This window comes from Sceloporus undulatus, chromosome 2 (genome assembly GCF_019175285.1).
Source record: "Sceloporus undulatus isolate JIND9_A2432 ecotype Alabama chromosome 2, SceUnd_v1.1, whole genome shotgun sequence".
NCBI lineage: Eukaryota > Metazoa > Chordata > Lepidosauria > Squamata > Phrynosomatidae > Sceloporus > Sceloporus undulatus.
This window is the reverse complement of record NC_056523.1, coordinates 72,215,149-72,230,174: the sequence shown is the minus strand read 5'-3', so window position 1 is coordinate 72,230,174 and position 15,026 is coordinate 72,215,149. Positions and strand designations below refer to the sequence as shown.

The 15,026-nt window shown below is 41.5% G+C and overlaps 1 protein-coding gene across 1 annotated transcript in view; it reads right to left on the bottom strand.

The window, feature by feature from the left end:
- The window catches only part of LOC121920350 (semaphorin-3G-like), a 31,036-nt gene that overhangs the window by 14,937 nt on the left and 1,073 nt on the right, over positions 1-15,026 (bottom strand). The window contains exons 2-6 of the mRNA XM_042447482.1: positions 14,906-15,020; positions 13,698-13,767; positions 7,999-8,143; positions 5,167-5,398; positions 1,698-1,789 (exon numbers count right to left, since the gene is read on the bottom strand). Coding sequence (XP_042303416.1) covers positions 1,698-1,789; positions 5,167-5,398; positions 7,999-8,143; positions 13,698-13,767; positions 14,906-15,020 — 654 coding nt within the window. The remainder of the gene's footprint in view (positions 1-1,697; positions 1,790-5,166; positions 5,399-7,998; positions 8,144-13,697; positions 13,768-14,905; positions 15,021-15,026) is intronic.

Sequence of the window (15,026 nt, the reverse complement as noted above, 5' to 3'; positions counted from 1 at the left end):
TCACTGTACTCCTGTATATAATGGGACTTTAGGATCCACAGATATTGGTATCCACAAGGGGTCCTGCAATAAAACACCAGTTTGTACCAAGGGCCCATGGAACTAGCTTATAGTGTCTGGACAAATAGAAAGATTTCGACCCAGCACTAAAATGATTGCAAGGTCAGCGCCAGCTGCAGCTCTTGAGAGGAGGATGTTTCGCAAACAAGGTGCCACCACACAGAGAAGGTTCTTTACCTCTTATTTTTAATATACAGTGTGAAAGGAAGGGGGTGTGAAGTATTAAATTATTCACTCCCACAGAGGTCAACAAATAATTTGATTTTCTTTGCACTCCCAGACATCTTTGAAACTCTGCAGTTTTTGAAGACGTCTCGGGAAGGAGGAGTCACTAGCAGCAGGAATCCTCTACTAACATCCTCTCCTGGCTTCTACCCACCCCTCATGGCACCAGGAAGGAAGGAAGGAAGGAAGGAAGGAAGAAAGGAAGGAAGGAAGGTGAGGATTAGCAGGCTGTAGCCTCATTACTAGTTTTTAAGTTTGCTCGCAATAATGCAGAGATCATCACTGTGTGCTGACTATTTGACTATAGCCTGCAAAGATGATCTTCCACTGGGCTGGCCCTCCTGGGTGACTCAGTGGTAGAAGGCAGGAGTAGACTTCAGTTCTCTTTGAGGCAGAGAAAAATGAGAAAGAGGCTTGAGGAGGATTCTCATTGTCAGGGTTTTTGGACACTCAAAAAGCTCCTTTCTCATTCTTTTTCCCCATCAGGCATTGTACAGTGTTGTGGACCTGTGCCTGGGAAAGCACTGGGCTAGACATGGTAGGAATCATGTCATGCTCCCAATGCAGGAGAACTGCATCTCTCAACATTCCTCATCACTGGCTATGCTGGCTGAAAGCAGTCGACTTACCACATCTGGAAGGCTGCTTAATTCTCATCCCTGGGCTAAACAGATGAGACACATAACAGGCTGCTCTCATAATCCACAAGATCTCACTGTTACATTCATAAACAATATAAATCTATTCAGTACTATATTTAATTATAGGACAGAACTTTAATTGTGAACTTTTACATATCTTGGCCACCAACATATCTTAAAAAAAAAGCTGCTATGTACATTGGTGTGCATTTTCCTTATATATCACCACAGAGGGCAGCCAATGTGTGCCTTGCATATACAAGGTTCATTAAATAGGTCTACTACTGAGAACTTGCAACAAAATTAAAGCACATATCTATGGCATAAGATAAAAGGACAAGTCTGCACATTAACAGGGCTGTAACAAACTTTACTTCTTCTGCAACATAAACACAAAGTTGGAGAGCTTTGTCAATTAGTCCAGTGAATCTTAACCTACCTGATGGGGGGAACTGGCAGGGTCTCTTTCCCAATGTGCCAGGGGCTGGCATAATATTTGTGCCCCTTGACTACACCTATTTCTTTCTTTTCTGGACACTAGTTGCAGCCTATCTGCCAATAACTTTCAGACCATGGTCATGGAGCACTACTCTGAGCAGCAGTGCATCAATCCACAAATATACATCTACACTGTAAGAATATGTAAGAGGAATGTGTAAACAAATGGAAGACCCATGTACATGTTCCTGATGACCCATGGAACACAATTATTATTTTGGTCTGTGTAAATGGCACACATAAGCTTGCTTAAGTACTGCCTTTTTACATCACCTTAAACAGTTGAAGCTCCTCCAAAATGACTTCTTCAGGTGCTGCAGAGTTCCCTCCCTGAAGGGCTATGACCTTCAGTACTGAGCCAGCATCTAGAAGGCAGAATGAAAAGAAAGAAGATGCTGAAATAAGACAATGTATGCAATCCCATATTACCTGGACAAAGATTTAAACCTACTCTTCTTTGAATGTCTCTGTTATTCCAGATGGTTCGTCCAAGAGGGTGCTCAGGTCGGGCATCCCTCAGGGCGCAATTCTTTCCCCAATGCTGTTTAACATTTACATGAAGCCGCTGGGTGAGATCATCCAGAGACATGGGGCGGGGTGTTATCAGTATGCTGATGAGACCCACATTTGTTTCTCTATGTCTCCGACTGCTTCAGTGACCAAGGAAGGTATCTTCCCTCTGAATGACTGTCTGAGGTCAGTAATGGATTGGATGAGGGAAAATAGACTTAAATTGAATCCAAATAAAACGGAGGTACTCGCTATAGGAAATCCTACACCAGGTATGGAGATTTGTTCACCAGTCCTGGACAGGGTCATACTTCCCCTAAAGGACTGTGTCCGCAGCTTGGGGGTACTTCTGGATTCGTCGCTTCAGCTGTCTTCCCAGGTTGAAGCGATGGCTAGGAGTGCGTGTTATCAGCTTCGGCTGATACGCCAGCTGCGACCCTACCTGGAGCAGAGGGACCTAGAAACAATTGTACATTCACTGGTAACCTCTCATCTTGATTTCTGTAATGCGCTCTACATGGGGCAACCTTTGTGCCACGTTCGGAAGCTGCAACTGATTCAGAATATGGCAGCCAGGTTGGTTGTAGGTAAAGCTAAATTTGACCCTATTACACCTATATTGAAATCTCTTCATTGGCTGCCTATTAGCTTCCGGGCTCAGTACAAGGTGTTGGTTATTACCTATAAAGCCCTACATGGCTTGGGTCCAACATACTTGAAGGAACGCCTCCTCCCATACAATCCTTCCTGCGCACTCAGGTCCTCTAGGACGAACCTACTCCAGCCAAAGAAAACACTAACTTCCAGACTAACCTCCAGCTGAATTAATCATATTGATCCATTCACTCTTTCACCGCCTCTACTGATGGTCTCTTGGAATAATTCGACTTGTGTTGATCCTTAGTTACAAAATTTGTAACTAAGTACACTATACGGAGGATACTGTATTGTATCTTGATATTTATGTGTAATTTTAGCAGAAGGAGGGAGGATTAGGGAAATTTTATTATTGTCTGTATATCTGTTTTATTGGACTGTTGTTACCCGCCTAGATCCAGGAAGGGAGAGGCAGGATATAAATAAATATTTTATTAATATTTTTATTATTATGGACAGAAAAGTGTCAACATAGGTTGCTGTTGATTTTTCAGAATATGTGGCTGTGTTCTGGAAGAATTTATTCCTGATGTTTTGCCTGCGTTTGTGGCTGGCATCTTCAGAGAATGGTGACACGGAAGTGAGTGGGGTATATATATTGTGTGACCCTTGGTTGAGAGGAAGTGATCACTAATTAAACAGACACAAATCTTCCTTGCGTATTCTGCCATCCTGAGGCCTTGCCATTCACCCAGACCAATACACAGGTTAACATTTCAACCACTTTCTCTCGATCAAGAATCACACATTATATATACTCCACACACCTCCATGCCACCATTCTCTGAAGATGCCAGCCACAGATGTAAGCGAAATGTCAGGAAATTCTTCCAGAACACAGCCACATAGCCCCAAAAAGCCCCCCCAAAACTATGGATGCCAGCTGTGAAAGCCTTCAACTTCACATTGTGTAAACATAGTTTGTTCGTGCTAGGGACCATACTTTGCTCTCTGATAAGGAAAGAGTTGCTTTTGGAAATGAAAACATGTAGAAGGTGCCTTTCAGTTTATGCCATGAACTGTATGTGTGAATGTGGATATCCATTTTACTCCTTCTGCCATTGGAATGTTTTACTTTATAAACTGCTAGGTAGTCTATCTGATGTTGATAATGCTGACATCAACCTACACAAAGTTTCGTGCACTGGGTTTTACACACTCCACATTCAATTGCATGCAACATGGAGTGAGAAAGAAAGGAAAAGAAAGGAAAGGAAAGGAATTTTCTTCTTAAAAAAATACCCAGCACTTGTTTGCTCCTAAACTTGCAAACAAATTGCTCCTAAACTTGCACAAAAATATTTGGAATGTCAACATAAATCTATATATTGGGTTTGTTCAAATTAGTATGAACATATACATTCTAGAGCAAATAATAATAATAATAAAGAAGAAATCTTAAATGTTCTTTCAGAAAGAGACTGACTGTGTCAAACTCTTGTGATCTTCATTTTGATCCCATTAGATAATATACCAAACTTGAAGAGTGTGGGATCAAGCATGTAGAGTTATGTAGCATAAAACATAAACACAGAATTGGTGAAAAATCTAAATGAAGGAAAACTGATTTTGCAATAGACAGAGAATCGCTTGCCCAACTTCCCACCATATTGGGGGGGGGGGGGGGGGCCGGGGGAAAAAAAAAAAAGTATGATCTCTTCCTCCTTCCTTAACCTTGGCCAGAAGAATACTTTTCTGCTTCTTGCACCTAGTCAAAGAAAGACTTCATCACACCTGAGAACATAGTGCACCCAACAGAAGACAAGGAAACATCAAAATTACTACAGTGGGGTCAAACAGAGCCAAAGCAAGAAAAATGCTAAGCAGAGCACTCTAAAGACAGTCACATTCAGAAAATTAAAGGAAAACCACAGATGGGAGTGGACAACTCAACAAGGAAGAACTAAGGAGAGATCACTACTGAAAAGCTTTAGGAGAAGCTCTGTGAAAGAAGATATGACCTTGCCGATGCCATCAGGGTTTCACCCTACCTATGAAATATTAACTTGACCAAAGGCATCACTAGTACTCAGGCTGGGGCAGGGGAATACTTGTTTGGATTGACTAGGGGGTTCTGGGCAGGATTGTCAAGTATGAATTAGCCCAGGCCCTGAGATATCAGAGCAAAAACCTGAGAATGAAGGACTGGGATGTGGTGATATTACAAATTTGTTGGTACAATGAGCAGCCCCTGATAAGCATAAGACTTTACACATCAACTGCAGTTACTCCGAGTATATCATTCAAATCAAAAACATCATGTATAGTAAATAAAGAAAATACAAACACAGACACTTTACAAGACCGTTCTCCCATCCTGAGAAAAGAGAGTCCAGGGCCTGATCTTGAGATTCGGCAACATTAGTTCTGAGAGCAATATTTCTAATTTATGACCGTACTCAATCCAGAACCTTCTTTTCCTCCATATCATGCCTCAGTCTTGGGGACATAGGCATTCTAAACACAATGTTTCTTTCCATAACAACAACCTATAATTAAGGAGAGTGTTTCGACCCAGAAGATGTAGCTCTCCAGGTATGGCTAAGGCTTAACGCTCCATGCGATCCACACTGACCTGTGCCAATGAACATCACATCATACTGCCCATCCTCAGCTTCCACACGGTCCACTACAATCTGTCGCAGGTGGTGTTGCAGGTTGGTTTTCACCAGCACAGGTTGGCGATGGAGTGGATACACAGATTTGCTCATCAGTGGATGGGCACGTGCAAAATGTAGAACCTCATCAGGGTAGTCTTTGGTGGAGGAGTATTGCCGGCTTGGCTGATTGGTGGTTTTGCTGGGACACTGGCAGTGATGAGAAATGATACCCTTTCAGCAACAGTGGTGCCTCTGTGTATGCTGTCTATCTATTTGTCAGCAATGTCATTTGTCAACATGAAAGCATCCAATATGCACTACCTTACAAAAATGATTTGGAGCACAACTTTAGAGAACATAGTGACTGCTTTGGTGGATCAGGCTAAACATCTGTTTAAATAAGAGTCATCTTCAACCACTACAGTTCAGGAACTCCTGAGAATATTGTATAAATTAGTCAAACAGCAGAAGTCTCAACAGAGAACCTGTGAGGTGTGTGCACTTGTAGTTTACTTTTGTTATCTAACCTAAATATATACATTACACTAAATCTCATAATAATTAATTATTCTGATTGGATAATGTTCATACAAGCTTCTGAAATCACTATTAACAGAGTAATACGCTACTTTTTTATGATAAAGAAGTTCCCTGCTGCCAAGCCAGACAACTGGTCCATCTAGCACAGTATCCTTTACAACAGAGAGTGGAGGTTATGCCACCCTCAAAGTGTTATTGCATTATAACTCCTACTAGTCCTAGGCAGCTAAGGTAAAGGGGAGAAATGCCTAGAACAACATCTGGAGGACAATACTTTGCCCACCCCTGCCCTACACAATTTGGCATGGATTCTGCTGGTTTCAGGCAGGACTCTTTCACAGCTCTACCCAAAGTTACCACCTGGGACCATTGAAAGTATGTGCTCCCTCACTGACATACAAGCCATTTGCTCCTCTTGGAACTTGCTCTGAAGTATATAGTCTATCTTGAACTATGCTTTAATCATTTGAGATGTTTTGAGGTTGAAGAAGGGAGTATTTTGGTTATTTGCAATAATGCAAATATTTACAACTAGACATCAGGAGTGTCTGTTTCCTGACCAGAATGTTGTGTCTTTGAAAATGTTAATCGCTTCCAGCTTTTCATCTTGGCATGAGCCTTGACAATGCTCAACCAAGAGAAATAACTGGTTTGCATATGCTAATTTATAAACACATACAACAGTGCTCTGCTTAATCCCTGAAAATGTTTGGGATGTTTTCTCTCTGCAGGATATTGAAAGTCAGCTAAGTTCATTTTGTATTGAATTTTCAGTTCACCTTGTGCTAGTCACAAACTACCAAGTAGCTCATCAGTATTAAAGAGTGGTTTGAGGAGGCATATGGATGTATGCCATACTAATGTCAAATAACATCTTAACCTATTGTTGGCATTGCATTTTAAGATAGGCTGGGCTTCTTTCCTGTTTTAAAACCAAGTCATTCTGGTTCTACCCATGTCTAAGAGTGTTTAGATCACAGTTTGAAAAACCTACCTTTTTGGACTATAACTCCCAGAACTTCTATCAACATAGCCAGCAGGACTAGGGATTGTGGGAATTTTAATGAAAACAAGTAATATTTCCAAGTTTAAGGCAACCTTATTTGTATAGATAACTATGAGTTCCTCCAAACAGGGCAAAAACAATGTTTTGGTTGTCCTGGACTATTTTCTGGTAATTCCCTAGTACCAGATATATATTTATTTCTATGCTTGAGTGGGTTTCTCTTTGATTCTAAGATATAGTTGAACAAAATGTCCCCTTCCTTCCTTTCTTAAACATGCATTTAAGATGCAAAGGGATCTTGTAGCACCTTTGAGACTAACTAAAAGAGTCTCTCTTGCAGTTAGTATCAAAGGTGCTACAAGATCCCTTTGCATCTTAAAAGCATGTTTAAGAAAAAAAAGTAAGAGAAGAGAATGTAGCATGAGCATTCGTAAGTCTTTTTTTGTAATATAACACTTAAGGGGGGGAAATAAAAAATCAAAGAAGAGAAAATTCAAACCACTGGAGCACCTCAGCAAATCATGCCCCAATTGTAAAAAAAAAAAACCTTTCGATGAGCGCTAGTGCAGATTCAATAAACTGCTACCAACAGCCCCCTGAAAAAATGGAATGAATGGTGGCAACAACTGGCAAAACCCAAGGAACTATAGTGCAAGAACACATACTTCATTAAACCCATCTTTAAGCCCCCTATATGTGTAGTTAATAAAGTGATTAGGAATCACCTTGTACTTTCCAAAAATGAATTCCAAGAGTGAAGTGAGAAATAACAGAATATCGGGAAGTGGGGTGGGGGATATTTAATCACTCTCTCCCCAGCCATCAGCATACTGTAAGTAAAACTTTCTCCACTTCTTGTGAGGTGATCAACATTAGGAAAAAGCGCAGTTTGGGCACAAAGACTTAACCTTAAACTTCTCCTCCACATTAACTCCTAGTATTTAATTTTTAAAACATCATGACATGTTTGCTAATAATGCTGTTAAGTTCAGCTGCATTTAGGTCCCATTGTAACATGTTGGGTGGGCTTTTTTGTTTTTGGATAGGGCAAGACACACAGCTAGAGGTTGAAGGATGGGCATGATAAATCTTCAAAATCAGAAGAGCCTTTGACTAGGAATTTCAACGTTAAAAAGGTGGAGATAGCAATAGGCCAGATTATGAAAGAAGTTTGCTGTGCATTCATCATCAATGTCTGTAGTGAATTGTAACTACCCATAATGCATCTTCCCTTTGCAAATATTTTTAGAAATATACTTACAACTCCTGGTCTTGGGTAAGGCACTTTGCCTTCATAAGCTGACCACTGATGATCTGGACCATCTTTATGAGCAAATGGTCCATTAAAAACTTCCCAGATGTCTGCCATACGATATACACAGATGGCAAAGCCTTGGAAGACATTGCTGAAATGAGAAAGGTTAGGCATAATAAGAACCTCTTTGGAGAAAACACTCACCTGACCAAAAATATTGTTTTAATAATTATTAGAGCACATATTCAAATTGTAGGTAAACAAATTAAATTTCAGAATGATGTTTCCAACTGCAAACCTTCAATATTTTTACCCATATGCCACCCCGAGAACTATTTCAATATTGTAATATGGTTTATAACTATAAAATATGCTTAATAGTATTAAATTATATTAATAATAATATGCTTTATAGAATATAGCAAAGCATTTGACTGTATAGATCATGAAAAGCTATGGATGGCTCTTAAGGCCATGGGAGTGCAACTACATCTGATAGTCCTGATGAGTAAGCTGTACTCAGGACAAGAGGCAACTGTTAGAACAGAATATGGAGACTGGCAAAGGGATCAGACAAGGCTGCATTCTATCACTTTATTTGTTCAACTAGTATGGAGAAAATATCACAAGAAAGGCAGGTTTAGACTCAGAAGGAGAAGGAGTGAAGATACTGGTAGGAACATCAACCATCTTAGCTATGATGATGACACTATATTACTAGCAGATTTGGAACAATTGCTAAAGAAGAACAAAGATGAAAGTGCAAGGGCAGTCTTAATTCTGATCATAAAGATAACAAAAATAATGACTATGCAAGGAATACAAAAATTCAACCTACACAATGAGGAGATCAAAATAGTACCTGTACATAGGATCAAGCATTGATCAGAACGGTGGCTGCAGTCAAGAAATTAGAAGACTTGGAATTGGGAGGGCAACTATGAAAGAACAGGAAAAGATCCTAAAGAGTAAAGATATACAACTGAGCACAATGAAGTTAGAATCAATGCATTTCCCCATCACCATGCATGGATGTGAGAGCTGGACAGTGAAAAAAGCTGAAAAGAAGAAAATCAGTTAATTTGAAATATGGTACTGGAGAAGAGTGTTGAGGAATAGCAATAGCGATAGCAAGTACATTTCTATACCGCTTATCAGTGCACTTAAGCACTCCCTAAGCGGTTTACAAAGTGTACGCTCATTGCCCCAAAAATCTGGGTACTCATTTTAGCGACCTCGGAAGGATGCAAGCCTGAGTCGAGCTTGAGCCCTTTTGCTAGTATTGAACTCGCAACCTTATGGTCTGTGAGAGAGTGGCTGCAGTGCAGGCATTTAACCATTGTGCCACCAGGGTTGAGGATACTGTGGACCGCCTAAGCAAACAAATGGGCCCTTGAACAGATCAGCCTTGAAATCTCCTTGGAAGCCAAGATAATCAAATTGAGGTTGTCATACATTAGCCTCATCATGAGAAGGTACAACTCATTAGAAAAAACAATAATGCTAGGATAGGTAGAGGGTAGTACAAAGAGAGGAAGACTACACACCAAATACATAGACACAATTAGGGAGGTAATGGGTCTGAGTTTGCAGGGCCCAAGCAGGGGTGTGTAGGATAGGGGGTCTTGGAGAAGTCTCATTCAGAGGTTTGCCATGAGTCGAGGTTGACTTAAGGGAAGTTAACAACAACAATATTTTGCTTACAATGTGAAAGTAATCATGTAACTTCATGTGAAAGTAACAGGATAGGTAGAGATGTCATATTATCTTACCTTATGCCTTACTATGTGAAGGTAGCTTACACAGACAAGAGCAAGCACTTCTTGGTAAAACAAAAGGATAGAATCTTAAAATCACAGAGTTGGAATAGAATCAGAGGTGCGTTACAGTCCGCCCAGAAGGGGCGGCGCCTTCATTTGCAGTGTGGAGGAGCACCAGCGTCCAAACCGCGAGGCTCCTCCACGCTGCAAATAAGAAGCGCCAAAATGGCGAGTCTCTTTGTGGCGTGGATATGACGCCGCGAGGTGCCAATGGTGCACTCTCAGCATCATATGCGCTACGTAAAGATGGCGCCCCCCGTGTGGAACAGGCGTCACCATTTTGTACGGACTCGGTCTGTATTAGGGTTAGGGGCGTCCAGAAGTGATGCCCCTTTCCAATCCTAATACGGACCCAGTCCGTACTTTATGCCTGTTTGTAATGGGCCATAGAATCATAAAATCGTCGAGTTGGAAGAGACCACAAGGGCCATCCAGTCCAACCCCCCTGCCATGCAGGAACTCTCAATCAAAGCATCCCTGACAGATGGCCATCCAGTCTCTGCTTAAAGACCTCCAAAGAAGGAGACCCCACTACACTCCGAGGGAGTGTGTTCCACTGGCGAACATCCCTTACTGTCATGAAGTTCCTCTTAATGTTGAGGTGGAATCCCTTTTCCTGTAGCTTGCATCCATTGCTCCAGGTCCTGTTCTCTGGAGCAGCAGAAAACAAGGGTGCTCCCTCCTCAATATGACATCCCTTCAAATATTTAAACAGGGCTATCATATCACCTCTTAACCTTCTCTTCTCCAGGATAAACATCCCCAGCTCCCTAAGACGTTCCTCATAGGACATGGTTTCCAGACCCTTCACCATTTTAGTCGCCCTCCTTTGAACACGCTCCAGTTCCTCAATGTCCTTTTTGAATTGTGGTGCCCAGAACTGGACACAATATTCCAGGTGGGGCCTGACCAAAGCAGAATATAGTGGCACTATTACTTCTCTTGATCAAGAGACTATACTTTTATTGATGCAGCCTAAAATTGCATTGGCCTTTTTAGCTGCCGCATCACACTACTGACTCATGTTCTACTTGTGGTCTACTTGGACTCCTAGATCCCATTCACACATAGTTTCGTTCAGCCAGGTCTCCCCCATCCTATATCTGTGCATTTCATTTCTCCGCCCTAAGTGCAGTACCTTACATTTCTCTGTGTTGAATTTCATTTTGTTAGCTTTGGCCCAGCTTTCTAGTCTATTCAGGTCGTTTTGAATTTTGATCCTATCCTCTGAGGTATTAGCTATTCCTCCTAATTTGGTGTCATCTGTAAATTTGATGAGTTTGCCCCCAAGAGACCACAAGGACTATCCAGTCCAACCGCCTGCCATGCAGGAACTCAAAGCATCTCGGACAGATGCCCATGCAGCCTCTGTTTAAAGACCTCAAAGGAAAGAGACTCCACCACACTCCAAGTGAGTGTGTTCCACTATCAAACAGCCCTTACTGTCAGGAAGTTCCTCCTAATGTTGAGGTGGAATCACTTTTCCTGTAGCTTGCATCCACTGTTCCACGTCCTATTTTCTGGAGCATCAGAAAACAAGCTTGCTTCATCTCTCAATATGACATCCCTTAAACAAGGCTTTCATCTCACCTCTTAACTGTCTTTCTCTAGGTTAAGCATGCCCAGCTCTCTAAGTCTCTTCTCGCAGGGCATTTTGGTTGTCCTCTGGACACACGCCAGCTTCGCAACATCCTTTTTGAATTGTGGGGCCCAGAACTAGACACAATATTCTAATTGAGGCCTGACCAAAGCAGAATAGAGTGGCACTATTACTTCCCTTGATATAGACACTATACTTCTATTGATGCAACCTAGAATTGCATTGGCCTTTTAGCTGCCGCATCACACTGTTGACTGATGTTCAAATTTGTAGTCTACTAGGACTCCTAGATCCCTTTCACACATAGTCTCCTTAAGTCAGGTGTCCCCCATCCCATATCTATGCATTTCATTCTTTTTCTGCCTAAGTGCAATATCTTACATTTCTCTGTCCTGAAATTCATTTTGTTAGCTTTGGCCCAGCTTTCTAATCTATTATGGTCATTTTGAATTTTGATCGCCCTCTGGGGTATTAGCTATTACTCCTAATTTGTTGTCATCTGCAGATTTGATAACCATGCCCTCTATTCTCTTGTCCACACCATTGATAAAGATATTGAATAGCACTGGGCCCAGGACTGAACCTTGTGGCGCCCAACTGGTCACTTCTCTCCAGGATGAAAAAGAGCCATTGGTGAGCACCGTTTGGGTTTGGCTGGTCAACTAATTAGAAATCCATTTAAAGTTGCATTGTCTAACCCACATTTTACTAGCTTGTTTGCAAGAATGTCATAGGGGACATTGTCAAAGGCTTTACTGAAATCAAGATATGCTATATTTACAGCATTCCCTTCATCTACCAAGTTGGGAATTTTATCAAAAAAAGAGATCAGTTTAGTCTGGCATGACTTGTTTTTCAGGAAATCATGTTGATATTTTTGTGATTATACCATTCCCTTCTAAATGTTTACAAACTCTCTGTTTAATGATCCACTCTAGAATCTTTCTTGGTACTGATGTCAGACCAACTGGCAGACTAATTCTTAGGATTCTCTTTTTTCCTCACTGAGGAAAAGTAGAGTTGTCTTTATTTAACTCTACTCTTTCTTCAGCTCTTGATAGCTTTGCTCCTGTTTCTGTGCGCGGGTCTTCCTATACGAATAGGCCTCAGCCCTGGCTTACTCCCATTGTTAGGTTCCTCCAGTCCTGCTTTTGAGCAGCCAAATGTCGTTGGAAAAAGTCCCGGGAGTGGGCCAATTTTATTCATTATAAATTCATCCTTTTATCTTTCTCATGTGCCCTGTCTATGGCAAAATAGAATTACTATAAATCATTGATCTGGGCCAATGAGAGGGCCTGCAGCGTTTGTTCTCCTGCTTCAACTTCTTGTTAAAACCTTTCTCTCCCCCGTCTCTTCATTATTTTCCCCTACTGACTTCGCCAACTACTTCATCACTAAGATCACTACTATCTGATTTAAGATATTTCTTCTTGACTTGTCTTCTATCACTAATCATCTGGTACCTTCAACTAAAAAAATCTCTGTGTTTTCTCAAGTTTGTTTGGTCTCCTGTGAGACCTTTTGTCTTCTCTGTCGGAAAGCTCTGGTGCCACAAGAAACAACAAAGCCAAGATCCCATAGGAAGGGGCTATGCAGTTAAAGCAGAGTCAGACATTTCTCCAGTGTGTTTTGGACCCAAGTCTCCATGCACGTTCCTTTTCCCTTGTAGCCAGAGATCTTTAAACAGCTACTGAGACAAGGCACAGAGAGTACCCTCAACTTATCCATGGGTCATATCAAAATCCACAGTGTTGGCCCAAAACTTGCCCTTGACTAATACATGAAGTCAACTTATAGTTGAATATATACGGTAACTAAAAATATCAGCATATTTTAGTTTAAATGTCTTACTGCCTTTCAGTAATGAAGCTTTAGAAGTGGTATTTTAGCCTTTTAGAATCAAAGGAAACCTGTACAAAAGCTGAGAATCCACTGAATGATGGTATCATGAGGAAGGGGTGTGGCCATCCATGGAAGCTCAGAAGGTCAAATTGAGGTTCTCTATTCCTGGTCTATGGCCAAGGAGGGGAGAACATGAAGAATTACGATGGCATCAGGTCCCCCTTGTTTATTAGGTAAGAAACAACCAGAGAAGAAAGGAAGACTGTCACATTTTTCTCTGTACCCAGTCTCTCCATCCTCCCACCCCACAAGGTCATTGCAGACCCCAATCCTGTAACCAGCAACTAGAAATGTGTGTGTGTGTGTGTGTTTGTTTGTTTAAATCAGCCTTAAAAATAAAACCGCAAAGGACTAAACCAAACACCCACAAGCAAAAATCTCACCTGATGGTGCTAAACAGTGCATAGACCTCAGGGCTTTTCCCATCTTTAGTTCTTAGAAGAAAGACATCCTCTGTTTAAGAAAAGTTTGGTTCACATTATTTAATGGATTCTGACCACTGGTCTGTTAACATACACATTTGAAGGACATAAAATCCTATTAAGTTGTGTTCCTTCATTTTCTGCCTACAAAATGGATTTCTGGAAACACTACTTTTGTCTGAGGGCATACAAGTTGTTGAACCCAAAGGTTCTTTTACCACATAGAACACTAATAAGATGGGGCAGGGGGACCATTTCATTGTTGCAGTGGAACCCACACTTTATACTAAGAGGAACTGAATGACATATAAAGCGTTTATGTGTTTCACCTTAGCACTCACTGCTCCCAAATTTCTATTTTTGCAGTTCAACAGCCAATACATCAGGCCATCAGTTAGGGTTTTCTATTACAGTGGGCCCTCTCCTTACGCAGGGGATCCATTCCAGACCCCACTGCATAAGGAAAAATCCACGTATACTCGTGCCCTATGGGAAACAATGGGGTGCGTGCACGTGGCGGCAGTGCGGCACATGCGCCATATGCACCATTGTCTATATTGTCGTGCTGCTTCCGTGTAAGCAAGAAGCAATGTATAGTGTGCCCGTGTGTGACGCGGGCGCACTGTATATAACATGGGTGGACAACTGCAATGGGGGCAAGAGTCAATTTTATTTTCTGCACTGGACCATAAAAGTGCACTTTGACTAAATATTGGGTGAAAATGAGATCCAAAAGTGACCAAAAATATTGGTTTGTACTGCCATAATTTTCATTTGATTTTTTTTTTATATTTAGATGATTTGGAGGAGGGACAGAGGGGATGTAAAAGACAAGCTGGTTCACTGAGAATAATTTTGGGACCTTTTGGTGAGCACTATGTGAGGCTTGAGGGATAAATGAGTATCTGCAAAAGCGAGGCAGCGGCTTCATGTGGGCTGGGCTGCCTTTTCCCCATCACCTACTCTTACATGGGGTCCACACTGAACTCTGAGAAGGTACTAATCAGCACCGTTTCAGTATTGTTGTAGAATCAAATGCTTCCAAGTCACTCATTGAGTCCCCTTTCTCACACTGCATTAAAGTAGGCCCCAATAATCAGGCCTTGACTTTTAACTGACATACTGGAGAGCTTATCCTGTACAAAAGTGAGGAAAAACGTTCCCCTTACCCAGTTCATCGAAGTATGTGTCAATGCCATCTGGTCCTGGGACAGAGCACACCAACCGGGCCTTGTTGAAGGTGCTCCACTTGTTGACTAGCACCCGTTGTCCCCCAGCATCATTCTGAAA